At 42.8% G+C, this 15,198-nt stretch overlaps 1 protein-coding gene across 2 annotated transcripts in view; it reads left to right on the forward strand.

The window, feature by feature from the left end:
- The first annotated feature begins 5,087 nt into the window (after positions 1 to 5,087).
- LOC136863816 (sialin) overlaps positions 5,088 to 15,198 on the forward strand; it is a 420,132-nt gene continuing 410,021 nt past the window's right edge. For both annotated transcript variants that reach the window (XM_068225912.1, XM_068225911.1), the window contains exon 1: positions 5,088 to 5,127. In XM_068225912.1, coding sequence (XP_068082013.1) covers positions 5,097 to 5,127 — 31 coding nt within the window. In that variant the 5' untranslated portion in view covers positions 5,088 to 5,096. The remainder of the gene's footprint in view (positions 5,128 to 15,198) is intronic.

A 15,198-nucleotide genomic window follows, 5' to 3' on the forward strand; every position in this document is an offset into this window, starting at 1 on the left:
TTTAATTCTATGTATTCGGGGCGTCGACCTAAGAAGATCTTCTGCCCCTACTTTGCACCATATGTTGTGAACCTGTGTGTATTTGGAAATTGCGGAAGTGTAAAGTGTTGAAAGCGAGGAAAGGAACAGGATGACACAAATATCCAGTCCCCAGGCCAGGGATATTAATCATGTGCAATTAAAAAACCCTGACCCGGCCGGGAATCGAACCCGTGGCCGCGGGGTGCCAGACGGCCACGTTGCCCCCTATACCGCGGGGCCGGGCAGCACTTCATCTTAGTTTTCCGTTTCTATTTATGGTATTTATCTTCTTTCTTTCTTTCTTTCTTTTTTTCTTAAACTGCTTACCCCTCCAGGGTTGGTTTTTCCCTCGGACACCGCGTGGGATCCTAACTCTACTATCTCAAGGGCAGCGTCCTGGAGCGAAAGACTTCGAGTCGGAGGATACAACTGGGAAGGATGGCCAGTACCTCGCCCAGGTGGCCACAACTGCTATGCTGAACAGGGGCCTTGTGTTGGGGATGGGAAGATTGGAAGGGATAGACAAGGAAGAGGGAAGGAAGCGGCCGTGGCCTTAAGTTAGGTGCCATCCCCGCATTTGCCTGTAGGAAAAGTGAGAAACTATGGAAAACCACTTCGAGCATGGCTGAGGAGGGAATCGAACCCCCTCCCTCTACTCAGTTGACCTCCCGAGGCTGAGTGGACCACGTTCCAGCCCTCGTAACTTTTCAAATTTCGTGGCAGAGCCGGGAATCGAACCCAGACTTTCAGGGATGGGAAATAATCACGCTAATCGGGTATTTATTACCCCTAAATTGTCTTTCATTGAATAATCCCTTAGGCGGAGTCATATTTGCCACATGACAGCAACACAACATGTTTTTATTCAAGATAATCTGAACTTTAACATTAACACTGACAAGTAAGAACCATTACTGTTATGACAGTAAGGCCAACGTATGAAGTGTTACTTGTGCAATGAACAGTTTACAATGTATTTACTCAAAATACTCTTCTCTCACTGAATTTTTATTTAAAATTCGTCTTCTTTTTTTGCTATTTGTTTTGCGTCGCACCGGCACAATAGGTCTTATGACGACGGTGGTAGAGACTATAGGAAAGGGCTAGGAGTGAGAAGGAATCGGCCGTGGCCTTAATTAAGGTACAGCCTGGTGTGAAGATGGGAAACCACGGTAAACCATCTTCAGGGCTGCCGACAGTGGGGTTCGAACCCACTATCTCCCGGAAGCAAGCTCGCAGCTGCTCGCCCCTAACCGCACGGTCAACTCGCCTGGTATTAAACATTCTAGTGCAAGGTATGAATGATTTTTTTTTTTTTTTTTTTTTTTTTTTGCTAGTTGCTTTACGTCGCACCGACACAGATAGGTCTTATGGCGACGATGGGACAGGGAAGGAGTGGGAAGGAAGCGGCCGTGGCCTTAATTAGGGTACAGCCCCAGCATTTGGCCTGGTGTGAAAATGGGAAACCACGGAAAACCATTTTCAGGGCTGCCGACAGTGGGGTTCGAACCTACTATCTCCCGAATACTGGATACTGGCCGCACTTAAGCGACTGCAGCTATCGAGCTCGGTTGAATGAAATGTAATCTGAAACTATATATATTGAAATTCAATTTGAAACGTGTTTGAGTCAAATATTTATGTTATTCATACACTGAATATAGAAAAAAAAGTAAGACTACAGAGCTCGATAGCTGCAGTCGCTTAAGTGCGGCCAGTATTCAGTAATCGGGAGATAGTGAGTTCGAACCCCACTGTCGGCAGCCCTGAAGATGGTTTTCCGTGGTTTCCCATTTTCACACCAGGCAAATGCAGGAGCTGAACCTTAATTAAAGCCATGGCTGCTTCCTTCCACTTCCTAGGCCTTTCCTCTCTCGTCGTCGCCATAAGACATATCTGTGTCGGTGCGACGTAAACCAAATAGCAAAAAAAAAAAAAAAAGTAAGACTTATATTTTGTCCAGCACCCTTCCTGACAGCAGCAATTGAAGAATTTTAAAACTCTAATTGAACAATGACTCTTAATCTCAAGATTAACACCAGAAGACAAAAGTATTGTTGTGAGTTCTGCTTTGTATCTAAACGCTATGGATAATAAAAGTGATTACTCTTATTCCTCACAGTTAAGGAACGTCAGTTGGACTAATACAATGTAACATACTCCTTCTATCCCTAAATTATGATAAATCGACAATCATAGTCAATATCAGATCGTCAGCTGGACTACTCCATCTCTCCGCAGTTTTATTTCACGACGTTATTGTGACGAATATCAACGAAAGTAACCTTTAGGATTAATAATTTTAACAGTATTAACCTATGTAACATTCTCCGTACATCTAAATCACGATAAAACGGCAATCAAAGTCAATATCTTTTCCACAGAGGAGTATGTATTTCTACCGCAAAAACTTAGGTCGCCAGCGCCACGTGTCGAGCGTTGAAACTACTCCGACTACAGTGCGTGGACTCGATTGTCAAGGCCGGTAAGGAGCTAGCTAGAGCGACGCATCAAGTCGGCCGTGAAAATTCGAATGTAGTTTCCAACCTGACCGCTAGGGTAAGATTAATTTAATTCATTGTACGTCTATTGCATACAATTGCAGAAACACGTCAACGTCGTTTGGAAATATAATGTTTATTTAATCTTTATCATAAATACAAAGAAATAAAGATTAATGGACCTCATATATAGCTGTGACATAGCATATCTTTCACGTGCTTGCTCGCGTCGTTTGGACACGCAGTCAGGACTTTCCGTTTAACACACTTTATTGCGAAATCCATGTACAGTGACCCTGGTGACCATACGCCATAAGTCATATCTTGCTCGTTTCCAGTCTCGATATATCAGAGCATCTGTCGTGTAGAAAATGACCCATATTGTAGCTTTTTTTTTTTTTTTTCAATGAAGCCCATGTAGCTGCTCCTTATAGTTCACTGCAGATGGCAGGAATTCCACTAGGAATCTCCCCTTTCACAAGGGCATAGAGCAGTCGGGATAATGTATATTTTGATATGTTCAAAACTCGTTTAAGGAACCTTGCCTCCAAGTTTTCATGTTCTTTACTTGCCTTTCCGAGAAGTAATCCCATCTTAATTCGATGCTGTATTATGTGGATATCGGCAGCACTTTCACTACGAACACTCTCCTAACTGTCTCTAAACGTCTAAAAACAGGTGAGGTAGATTTTTAATGTCGCTGATGGTTCTCACGTCACTACAATTTTCTCTCTTTCAAATAGATCGAGAAAGTTGATCCTGTTATCGGTTTAGTAATACCTAGGTACTTGTAGTGGTTGTTAATTTTCAGTATTTGTGCTTTACGTAGGATAAAATCGCTGTCTGCTGAGTTTCATCCCATTCTGAAGACTACCAGCTCTGTCTTGCTGGTATCAGATCCATTTCATTTTCCTCAGCCTATGTAGTTCGACCACAGAGATGCAGCACTAGTCACACTTGCATTACGACCGATATGAGCAGGTGGCAGGTGGCACCCTCTTGACTCAGCGTTAGTATTTAAGAGGGTATCGCTCAAAGCAAACGGAAAAACAAAGTACTGTAGAGCTGTTCCCTCCAGGTCTATTAATACCCAAGAGGATTATAGCCACATTTGTAAATCGATGAACTAAAAAAATATTACTTTTTATGTTGTTATTTTCTTCAACTAAAACTGTCTAGTTTATAATGTCACTATACAAACATAAGTCCGCCTCTGTGGTGTAGTGGTTATCGTGATTAGCTGCCACCCCAGGAGGCCCGGGTTCGATTCCCGGCTCTACCACGAAATTTGAAAAGTGGTACGAGGGCTGGAACGGGGTCCACTCAGCCTCGGGAGGTCAACTGAGTAGCGGTGGGTTCGATTCCCACCTCAGGCATCCTGGAAGTAGTTTTCCGTGGCTTCCCACTTCTCCTCCAGGCGAATGCCGGGATGGTACCTAACTTAAGGCCACGGCCGCTTCCTTCCCTCTTCCTTGCCTATCCCTTCCAATCTTCCCATCCCTCCACAAGGCCCCTGTTCAGCATAGCAGGTGAGGCCGCCTGGGGGAGGTACTGGTCATACTCCCCAGTTGTATCCCCCGACCAAGGGTCTGAAGCTCCAGGACACTGCCCTTGAGGCGGTAGAGGTGGGATCCCTCGCTGAGTCCGAGGGAAAAACCGAACCTGGAGGGTAAACAGATGATGATGATGATAAAAACATAAAATGTAATTTTGCATTACGACGTTGCTGGTTTTATTTCAATGATGTTGGTAACATTGGGAAGTTCTGTTTTTGCGCGCTCACACCAAGTGTTTGAGTTCGTGAATATTTTGCCATTGCAGGTGTTATTGTGTGTTTAATTATATAGTATTTTATGAGGAATGTGTATATGTATTGGAGTTGTTTGCGTGTTTGTTCAGTGTTAAAACTCAGTGGAGAGCCTCTTAAAAACCACACCCCGGATGTTTCTAAATATTTTTATTTTTTGGAGGGGGGATGGGTTACAGCACACAACTGATTTTCTGCACCAGTCGCCACTGTATGTATGTATGTATGTATGTATGTATGTATGTATGTATGTATGTATGTATGTATGTATGTATGTATGTATGTATGTATGTATGTATGTATGTATGTATGTATGTATGTATGTATGTATGCATGTATGTAGTCTACGTGCTTTGAGGAAGTTTAAGATAACCAACCACTCGATGGGATGAAACATGTCATTATGTGTTCAGTTTTAATCTCCTTTCTTTTTTTTGTGTATGTTATAAATTATTTTCGACTGAATGATCCTTGTTCTACTCAGTGTCTGGCTTTGCTGATAAATCAAATGCCTCGGAAGGGTACGAGCAACACCGAGAATAAAACACACCTACACACCTAAACCACAGTGTAGCTGCGTACAACGATGACGTTACTTTCTCCATGGAATGAGAAGAAGGTTAAAAGTGGTGAAAAGTCGTTTTCGGTTAGGTGGCCTTGAAGTTCTAGTGCCCTACATTCCCCGCAAGGACGTTAGCACAGCAATAGAAAGGATTTACCTTTAATCCTTGTTATCAGCTGGTTGTTGAGTTGCAGCAGTTGGGGAGATGGAGAAGACGCGAGAGCAGGAGAATGGCGGTAAGTGGAACTAAATACTTGCCGACTTCGTTTTCTGATTTCTTACCACTGTATCCTTTAGCCGTCGGGTTCATTCAGCCATTTCTTGCATGGGGTTCGGTCTAGTGCCAGTTTTCTTTTAGCAGCGTCTGGCGATTTCTTTATATATTTGGATCAGCCCACGGTCGCCATCGACTGAACCGTCCAGCTTACATGTTTGTACTTTGAGTAAGCTATAAACAGGGGCTGCCTGGCCGAGGCGGTAAAGGCGTGCTCGGTTCGCCCGGAAGGACGTGGGTTCGAATCCCCGTCAGGAAGTCGTAAAATTTAAGAAACGAGATTTCCACTTCCGGAGGTGCATATGGGGCCCTGAGGTTCACTCAGCCTACACGAAAAATGAGTACCAGGTTAATTCCTGGGGGCAAAGGTGGCCGGGCGTAAAGCTAACCACTCTACCCCATCACCTGCGAGGTTAACAATGGTGGAAGCCTTCACCTTCCACTCCTCCAAGGACCTTCGTGGCGTGTATGGAGGTGCCTTTGCTTTATTTGATTCGAGGGAGTACTGCAGTTACTTCAAGCAAGAAAAGTAAGCAAGCTTAGAGCTTAATCATAGCTCTGTGTGGAATCTGAACTACTAGAAAGTGATTTTTTACTTCGGAAATTCGAGATGGGATCGAACCACAGCTAATTCGGTGCGAAGCTAATGACGGTGTCGCTGAACGATAACTATCAAACCGTTATCTCTTTGCTTGATGCTCTTTCAAACGAAAAGTAACACGAAAATTAAACCACAGCGCCATCAGTATTATTGTTTGAGAATGCCACATGCCGTGCTGGGCGTCAGAACTACGGTCGTTCTGTAGGCGTAGGGTATAGTGACGAACTTAGACAGAAGTGAAGGAGGGAGATCTGTGAGTTCACAGATGACGAAGTAGTTAAAATACAAAGAATTTAACAAACAAAAAAGGTACCAGTTATATATAGGAAATTTAGTAACTACTTCTAAGAAATACATAGAAGGTTTCGACTATATCAGCGATTTCTTGTTGCCATCCTGAATATGAATATTCCATACTACTCTCTAAGGACGTACTTACAGTGGATGTCCAGGGCGTCCAATACCCTCCGAAATTTCCTCAGTCCTTCGGGAAGTTTGATGAAGGTCCATTTGTGAATAGTTTACGTTTGAAGCTGAAGTCACCAGCTGGTACATCTACTCTAGTGACGTAGTCTACAGAATCAAATCATACAAGCTATAGTAAGAATTTAATTTATACAGAAACTTACAACTTATGATCTTCAGCTAGCAGTCTACTGTGACCTGAACAAGAGTTGGACAGCGTACTTATTCGTTAGCTATTCATGTATGTTTTCATTTCGTGTGGTTATTTCTATCCTGGTGCAGCCGTCGTAAGGCAGACACTCCGACAATGGTGGGTAGCATCTGCCATGTTATTGTAATGGATGGTAGTGTTAGGTGTGGTGCGTGAGTTGTAGGGACGTTGGAGACAGTACAAATACCCAGCCCCCGAGCCAGGTGAATTAATCATTTAAGATTATAACCTCCGACCCGGCCGTGAATCGTACCCGGGGCCCTCTGAACCGAAAGCGACTACTCTGACCAAGGAGCCGGACGTTATTCAGATGATTATATGCAAATAAGAAATAACCATATTTAAATCCTTTAATGCAACTACATAATAATAATAATAATAATAATAATAATAATAATAATAATAATAATAGAATAGTGCAAGATTTTTTTTTTTTTGCTATTTGCTTTACGTCGCACCGACACAGATATGTCTTATGGCGACGATAATGCTAGAATTAACAGGAAGCAGTATGATATTTAAATTATGCACAAGTAGGGTATTTCAGAGAAGCACCTCTAAATAAAGATAATAGAGAACACTAAAACTTCACACATGCGAGCAGTAGCGGCAATTTGGAATTAGAAGTGGGGGGGGGGGCAAAAATATACAGGCAACAGAAAGTAGCCGGGTTGAAGGATATAGCGGACCGGGGGGGGGGGGGTCGTATACACATCAAAACTGAACAAAAAGCTACAAAATGGTAAGTGTTTGATCCTCTTTGAGCGAATTTCGACAGAGAGGTAAAGATTGACACTTTACTAACTTAAGTGCGGCAATAATAGTTTTTTGAGATTTTGATTCAATACTATACTTTCACCAAAGAAAAAATATTTCACACGTATTACAATTACGTAGATGTGCGGCGTGATTATAAAATTAAAAAATCATTTAGTATTTGACTAAACTCTAGAAACTAACAGACAATATTAAAGAGACTGCCAGACTGACGAATGCAAGCAAGTGAATCATACCTCAGTGTCCACGACCTTGGCAAAAAATATATACATATATATATATACCCCTGTTACCGTTACTCATACTCATAGCATTTGCGAAGTCTCCACTGCTTGCTGTGGCGCTATACAGATCGGTTCGCCGCGACGAACGACATTTTGTGCGTATTTTCGATAATAATTTTGTTAGGAATTAAAAATTTGCACAAATAGCTTTTTTTAAATAATTCCTATAATTCCTAGTTTCAGCCGGCTAAAATGGAACAAAAATGGATTGCTTTCTCTATAAAGTGGGGGGGGGACTGCCCCCCCTCGCCCCCCTTAGTCGCCGCTACTGCATGTGAGCTACAGGAATTTAAAGGTTAAAACCTCCGACACGACTAGAAAATTAATCCCCGGCTCCTTCCTTTGGACTACATACAAGAATGCTAACTAAATGACTGCGTGTTAAAAGCTTCCGCTTAATTCAAGATAGCTGACATGCGAGCTAGAGGAAATTATACGTTAAAATCGCCGACCCGACCGGAAATCAAACGCTGGATACCTTCCCTTCGACTGCAGGCATGCACGCTAACTAAATTATTGTGCATTAAAAGATTTCGTTTAATTCAAACACCTGAATTTTGAGCAACAAGGATTAAAAGTTAAAATATGCGAACTGATTAGGTATCGAAGCCAGGGCTTTTTGGAATTGGACTTAAGACTGAAGATCTTAAACGCATTTCAAACACCCGGCATTCGAGCTACAGGAATTGAGGGTTAAAATCCCCGATCCCACTGGGAATAGAACCATGGGCGCCTTCCCTTGGACTGCAGGCAAGCATGCTATCTAAATGACAGTGTATTAAGAGCTAGTTTGAAGTCAAAAGATATGGCTTTCAAGCTACTGGAATTAAAAATGAAAATCCCCCGGAAATCGAACACAGTGACACCTCCCATTGGACAGCAGACAAGCGTGCTAATTAAATGACTATGCAATAAAAGCTTGCGTATATTTCAGAACATAGGACCTTCAAGTTATAGGAAATTAAATGTATAAATAACCGAACCAACTAGAAATCGAACTTGGGTCTCCTTCCCTTCGAATGAAGGCAATCATGTTAAGTGAATTATTGTGGAATTCCAGCTTCCTTTAATCCAAACACCCGACCCTCGGGCTACAGAAATTAAGAGTTAAAATCCCCGATCCCATATGGAATCGAACACGTGGCTCCTTCCCTTGGACCACAGACAAACATGCTAAATGACTTCGCGTTAAAAGTTTGCATTTAATTCAAAATATCCGACCATCGAGCTAAAGAAATTAAAAATAAAAATCCCCGACCTGACCGGAAATCGAACCCGGAGCTCCATTCCTTTTGCTTGCTATTGCTTAACGTCGCACCGACACAGATAGGTCTTATGGCGACGATGGGATTGGGGAGGCCTAAGAGTGGGAAGGAAGCGGCCGTGGCCTGAATTACGGTACAGCCCCACCATTTGCCTAGTGTGAAAATGGGAAACCACGGAAAACCATCTTCAGGGCTGCCGACAGTGGGATTCGAACCCACTATCTCCCGTATGCAAGCTCACAGCCGCGCGACTCTAACCGCACGGCCAACTCGCCCGGTGCTCCATTCCTTGTACTGTGGACAAGCATGCCTACTAACTGACTGTGAACTAAGATCTTGTGTGTAATTCATTTAATTGTGTTTTTTCCTTGGGTGGATGTCTGAAGATCTTTAACGCTTTTCAAACACCAGGCCTTCAAGCTATAGGATGAAAAGATAAAGTCACCGATCCCAACGGGCATCCAACCCGGGGATCCTTCCCTGGGACAGCAGCCATAATTCTAAGTAAATTACTGCGTATTGAGATCTTGCGTTTATTTCTAGATACCCCACCTACGAGCTGCAGGAAATTCAATGTAAAATCGCCGACCCGACCGGAAATCGACCATGTGCTCCTTCCCTTGGACAGCAGACACGCATGCTAACTAAATGGCTGTGCATTAAAAGTTTGCGTTTAACTCAAAGCACAGGACCTTAGAGTTAGAAGAAGTTAACAGTTAAAATCCCCGACCCCAAAGGAAATCGAGCACGGGACTCCTTCCCTTGAATAGCAGACAAGCGTGCTTTCGTTTAATTCAAACACCCGACCTTCGAGTTCAGGAATTCAAAGTTAAAATCACGAACTAATCAGGTTTCGAAACAGGGGCTTTTCCAATTAGACTGAAAGCTGAAGAACTTAAATGCTATTCAAACAACCAGCCTCTGAACTACAGTAATTGCGTTTAAATACCAGATCCCTCCGGGAATCCAATCCGGGGCTATTTCACCTGGAGAATAAAACTCGGGCGTGAGAATGTTGTGCCGTACGCCTCTCGTACGGTCCTACCGGCCTCGGCAGCCGACGAAGTGGAGATGTGACGATGGATGGTGAAGGAACCCGTTCCCTATGGAAAGCACGCCGGCCGGGTGAGAGCCCGTATTCGGCGGCATTATATAAATATTTATGTTCAGATTTTGAACATCTTGACACGTTACGACAATCAACTTAGAACCTGCTTGGACACTTCAGTAGTTTTTCGTGCTACTTCCCCCGACATTCAGATGATTCAATATTCATTCTCTCTCTCTCTCTCTCTCTCTATCTCTCTCTCTCTCTCTCTGAGGTTTTGACTTTCAAAGGTGCGTTTTGTTTCCTTAATTATTACCTTACTTATCCACGAAAAGCCGGAGAGTTTACACGAAGTATGATAAGCAATATTTTACTAAAAAGCTAAGCAAAATTTTACTTAAATGCTTTCGTAACCATTCAGTAACTACAAAACAATAAGTTAAAATGTACAAGACCCACCTTTTCAATACAAGATATGTTGTTGATTAAAATTACAACATCATTTATTAAATGGTACCGGTTTCAACATCCTTGGACGTCATCATCAGCCAAATAGGGTCATTATACAAAGATACACATTAAAGTTAAAACACAATAAATTGACCCTCATAATTAAAACTATCTATAACAAGTTAAAATGTAAAGCATATTTATGCTAAATGTCCAGGTTTGAATATGTAATTAGTACAAGATTAACAAGTTGTTAATCACGAAAAAAAATATGAAGCTAAGAAGCCTCGTAGAAATAAGTTCGAAGTCTTTGACAGTCTTAAAAGTTTTAGATTTGGGTGCTTTGTACAGCATTGGCATCAACGTATGTAGAGAAATGTATGCTAAGTGCGATGCAGTAATGTTAAATACGTTGAAAGAAGTGGATGATATTACTCTGTGAGCGTAGAAACAATACTAAGTCAGTAGATGATACATATAAAAAACATCTTCGTAAATACGATGGTATGTCGTATTTTTCTGGAGCGAGTGGATCTTGTGACCGGAACTGTATGTTGAAGAAATTATAATATTCTCGATCCAATGCAGGCCTGTAGTATGAAAGATAAAAACGAGTGAACTCGGATAGTGGAAATGGGGCAAGAAAGTAAAGCTTTATGAAGAGACTCACCTTTTGGTTGGCTGGTTGTATGTACTGCGGAGTTGAGTTGAAGAGGAACTGGCAAGGGAGACGTGTGGACCGACTGGGGAAGGAACTGTTAAAAAGCTAAAATGAAGCAAATGAATTCTAACATGTTTTAGTTGTCAGCTTCCTCTAAGTAGAAAACCACGCTACGCCCATGAATACCATTGTAATACCACTGAAAATACTGTTGAAATTCCATAATTGCTCGTACGAAAATGCGCTTTGAATTTATCTTCATGGTGCAACGACTAAAACTATGCAGAAAATTCAACATTTAAAGACAAATCAGTGTCGTGAACACAAAATCTCCACTTTTCCCTTTCAGCATTTTCAGCCAACACAGCAAGAGTTAAGAAGCGATCCAGTACTTGCGTTTGACTGTGTCAGCACTTCACACACAACTTTCTGAGACGAACGGCTGTCCAAATGACGCAGTGCTCTTGCGGTAAGGCATGAGCACATACAGGAGAAATTCTTCTCGGAATTTCCTTTCTCAGCGTCTCCTCCCCCCTCCCCCCACTCACGGTTAATGTGAACGGGCCTTTAAAGGGGAAGGCCTATCCTATGAGTACACGGTGAAACCTGCAAGGATATGGAACAGATACATGAGCTACATTGAGGTCACAATGCCAGAGGTTGGAGGTCGCCAAAATGAAAATGTTGCGATAGATGCATGGTGATTCAAGGACGACTTCATAAGAGGCAGTGTTAAAGGGACTGAAATAATATTACATTTTTAAGTTCAAAAGATTGTTACTAGCCCATGTCAAGGCTTGGAAGCGGAGGCCTCGTCCACACATGCTAGAGAGGCATCCATGGTTCCTCCACATGGGTGACATGGTGGTTCAGATGAAGTGGGGCTGGTGATTGAGGTGAAGGCTCCCTGCGGGGCGCTGGAACCAACTTATCACTTTGCTCTACGTGGCCTGGACGAATCGCGGGTTGGGAAAGGGGCGATCCCAACGTAGGGCGAAAGTCATGGCCGTGAACTGATTCATGAAATGCCAAGTGGTGACCACGTGAGTAGGCCTACTAAAGGGGGAACAAACCTGGCTAGGTTCGGACCAGGGGCGGACCGCTGGATGGACGACTGAGGGGCGTGGTCTCTGCTACGGACAGCCTGAGTTGCGGGAGGAAAATGTCTGGCTGTATGCCTCACCACGGATGGTGAGAACGACACTCAGGACCCTAGAAGGAGCAAAAACCCTATGATTGATTGAAATATGGATGCTTATAAAGAACTAATTTCAAACATTTCGACATCAAGGGTAGCCAAGGAAGCTCCAGTAGAGCAGATCCGGGAGCAAGCCCAAGATGAAAAAAAATGGAGACAGAAGTCCCAATTGGACAGGCTGTTGCCGACTCAAAACAAGAAATGGCAACAGAAGCTCCAGTAGAGCAGAATGCTGTCAGAATCAATCAACATGATACCAAACTTCTAACACAAGAGTGGAGAGTGCTGAATGTCACTTCAATCGAAAAGACAGGAAGGACAGTCGTTTTAGCTCTTGATGAAAGAGACTTTGAAGAGCTCAAAAAAAGAAACCTTGAGGCTAAGCTCGGACTTGGGCAGATCAAGTTTCAAGTCAACAGGGGAAGAACGAAATCCAATGTCGGTAAAGATGGAGCTGAAGATGCTTCAGGGCAATCTTCAGCATAAAAAAGCAGCTGTGGCCAATTTCGCCAGGAAGTTCAAGTCCGAGGGTATTGACGTGGCCATTATTCAAGAGCCATGGGTACTCAAGGGCAGAGTAGCGCGACTGGCGAAATGTGGAGGTAAGCTGATGTACGATACAACATCGGAAATACCCAGAACATGTCTTCTTGTGAACGGGAAATTAAAATGTCTTATGTTGCAGGAACACTGTTCACGGGACTTAACCGTGGCCAAGATTAAACTTGGAAATTGGGAGGTACCAAGAGAAATAACCATAGTCTCTGCATACCTCCCGTATGACTGAACTAATCTGCCCCCATCAGAAGAAGTTGAGAACCTAATTTGGAACGCAAAGAGTAAAGGCGAAGACCTAGTCCTTGGAGCAGATGCAAATTCACACCACACGGCATGGGGCAGCACGAACTGCAATGCAAGAGGTGAGTCTTTACTAGAGTTTATTATTGTAACTGAGTTGACGATACTAAACCTAGGAAACAAGCCTACATTTGTAAATAAAATCATAGGGAGTAATACACATTACACTAAGCACTACGCATATTGCAAACTTTATTAAAGACTAGAAGGTGCTGGAGGAACCATCAATGGCGGACCACCAGAACATCCAATTTGCAATAGATGCGAGACTATGTGGGATTGAGATGTACAGAGACCCAAAAAGAACTAACTGGGACAGATACAGAGAAGTTCTCGGGAAGGCTGTACAGAAGTTCCAACTAACGTGAGAGGAGAGAAAGAATTGGATGGGGGTAGTGGAACTATTAGAAGAGGCCATTATAGACTCATTCCTTGAAAACTGGCCTCTCAAAGAAAAGAAAAACACCAAAAAAGTAAGGTGGTGGTACAACAAACTAGCCAAAATGAAAAAGAGGTTAGGATGTTGTATAGAATATCATCTAGAAATGGTATCTGGGGCGTATATCATAGGAAACTGAGTATAACTTAGAGATACGGACAGCAAAAAGAAAATCTTGGAGACTGCTCTGTGAGAAAGTGGAATCACACACTGAAACAGCAAGGCTCCAGAAGGTTCTGAAAGCAACCCATATAAATCAAGTAGGGACACTGGAGAAACCAGATGGGTCATTTACTCAGGCGGGCAGGGACACGCTGTAGATACTAACGGCGTGTCACTTTCCTGAGGCTGAGGAGATGACAGAAGAAGAAACGCTTGGAACAGAGACCGGAGTTCGAAGAGCAGACTGGAACTGTGCCAACAGAATAATAAAACATAACAATGTAAAATGGACAATCGACATGTTTCATCCTATAAAGGCTCCGGGGTCAGATGGGATAGTTCCGATACTCCTACAGGAAGGACGGGAGATACTCGTCAATGCCCTGACGGACCTTTTCAGAGCTAGTCTTGCTTTAGGGTATGTGCCGAAATCATGGTCTGAAACTAAAGCTGTATTCATACCTAAGCCTGGAAAGGCAAATTATGCCTTAGCAAAAGCATACAGACCATTATGTTTAACCTCTTTCATGCTGAAAGCAATGGAGAAAATTCTAAATAAATAAATCAGAAGAACAGTGCAACTGAACTCAACGTTACATGAAAATCAGTTTGCAGATAGACCTGGCAGATCCACTGAAGTAGCACTTCACCAGTTGGTTTGTAAACTAGACGAAAGCCTAGAATATAAATAAATTGCACTGGCGGCATTTCTAGATATAGAAGGAGCCTTCAGCAATACAACCTATAACTCTATGATCAAAGCATTGGAAAAGAGCAAGATGAATAAAACCGTCCTCAAATGGATTAAATCCATGTTAGACGGAAGGAAGATAAAAGCAACCCTGTTTGAAGAAACGCTGACGGTTAGGGCCACCCGAGGCTGTACTCAGGGAGCAGTTCTTTCTCCTCTGCTGTGGTACCTCGTGGTGAACAAAATCATAGCTCTGCTCAACGAACAAGGTTTTTATACACAAGGATACGCAGATGACCTAGTGATTGTGGTACGAGGTAAGGTGATGAGTGTTATCCAGGACCTAATGCAAAGATCACTTTACCTTGTGGAGAACTGGTGTCAGGAAGAACAACTATTAGTCAACCCGAACAAGATAACTCTGGTCCCTTTTAAAAGGAGGAAATTAGAGGAAAAGAGATCACTGAAGCTCTTTGGGCAAGACATATATGGAAGAACAGACACTGCACTTAGGTGTAGTGTTAGATAAAAATCTAACCTGGAATCCACATATAGAAAAAGGAACACAATCCGGGCTAAGAACTTGCTCTATGCATGTAAAAGAACCGTGGGGCCTAAGACCATCAGTGGTAATGTGGATATACACAATGATCATTAGACCGTTGATGGCCTGTGCTGCAATCATCTAGTGGCAGAAAGTAAGCCAAGGAAAAGTCAGTAGTAGATTGGATAGCCTACAGAGAATAGCATGCATAGCTATAACTGGGGCTATGAGAACTACGCCGACAGAAGCCTTGAATACTTTACTCTTCAGTTTCATAAAAGGACAGACTAGAATGAGGTCATATAGATTGGCACAATCAGAGTGCTGTAATGCACAAAGATCCAATCTAGGACACTGTAAAATTAACAGAGTAATAACG

The sequence above is a fragment of the Anabrus simplex genome, chromosome 2, assembly GCF_040414725.1.
Source record: "Anabrus simplex isolate iqAnaSimp1 chromosome 2, ASM4041472v1, whole genome shotgun sequence".
Lineage (NCBI taxonomy): Eukaryota > Metazoa > Arthropoda > Insecta > Orthoptera > Tettigoniidae > Anabrus > Anabrus simplex.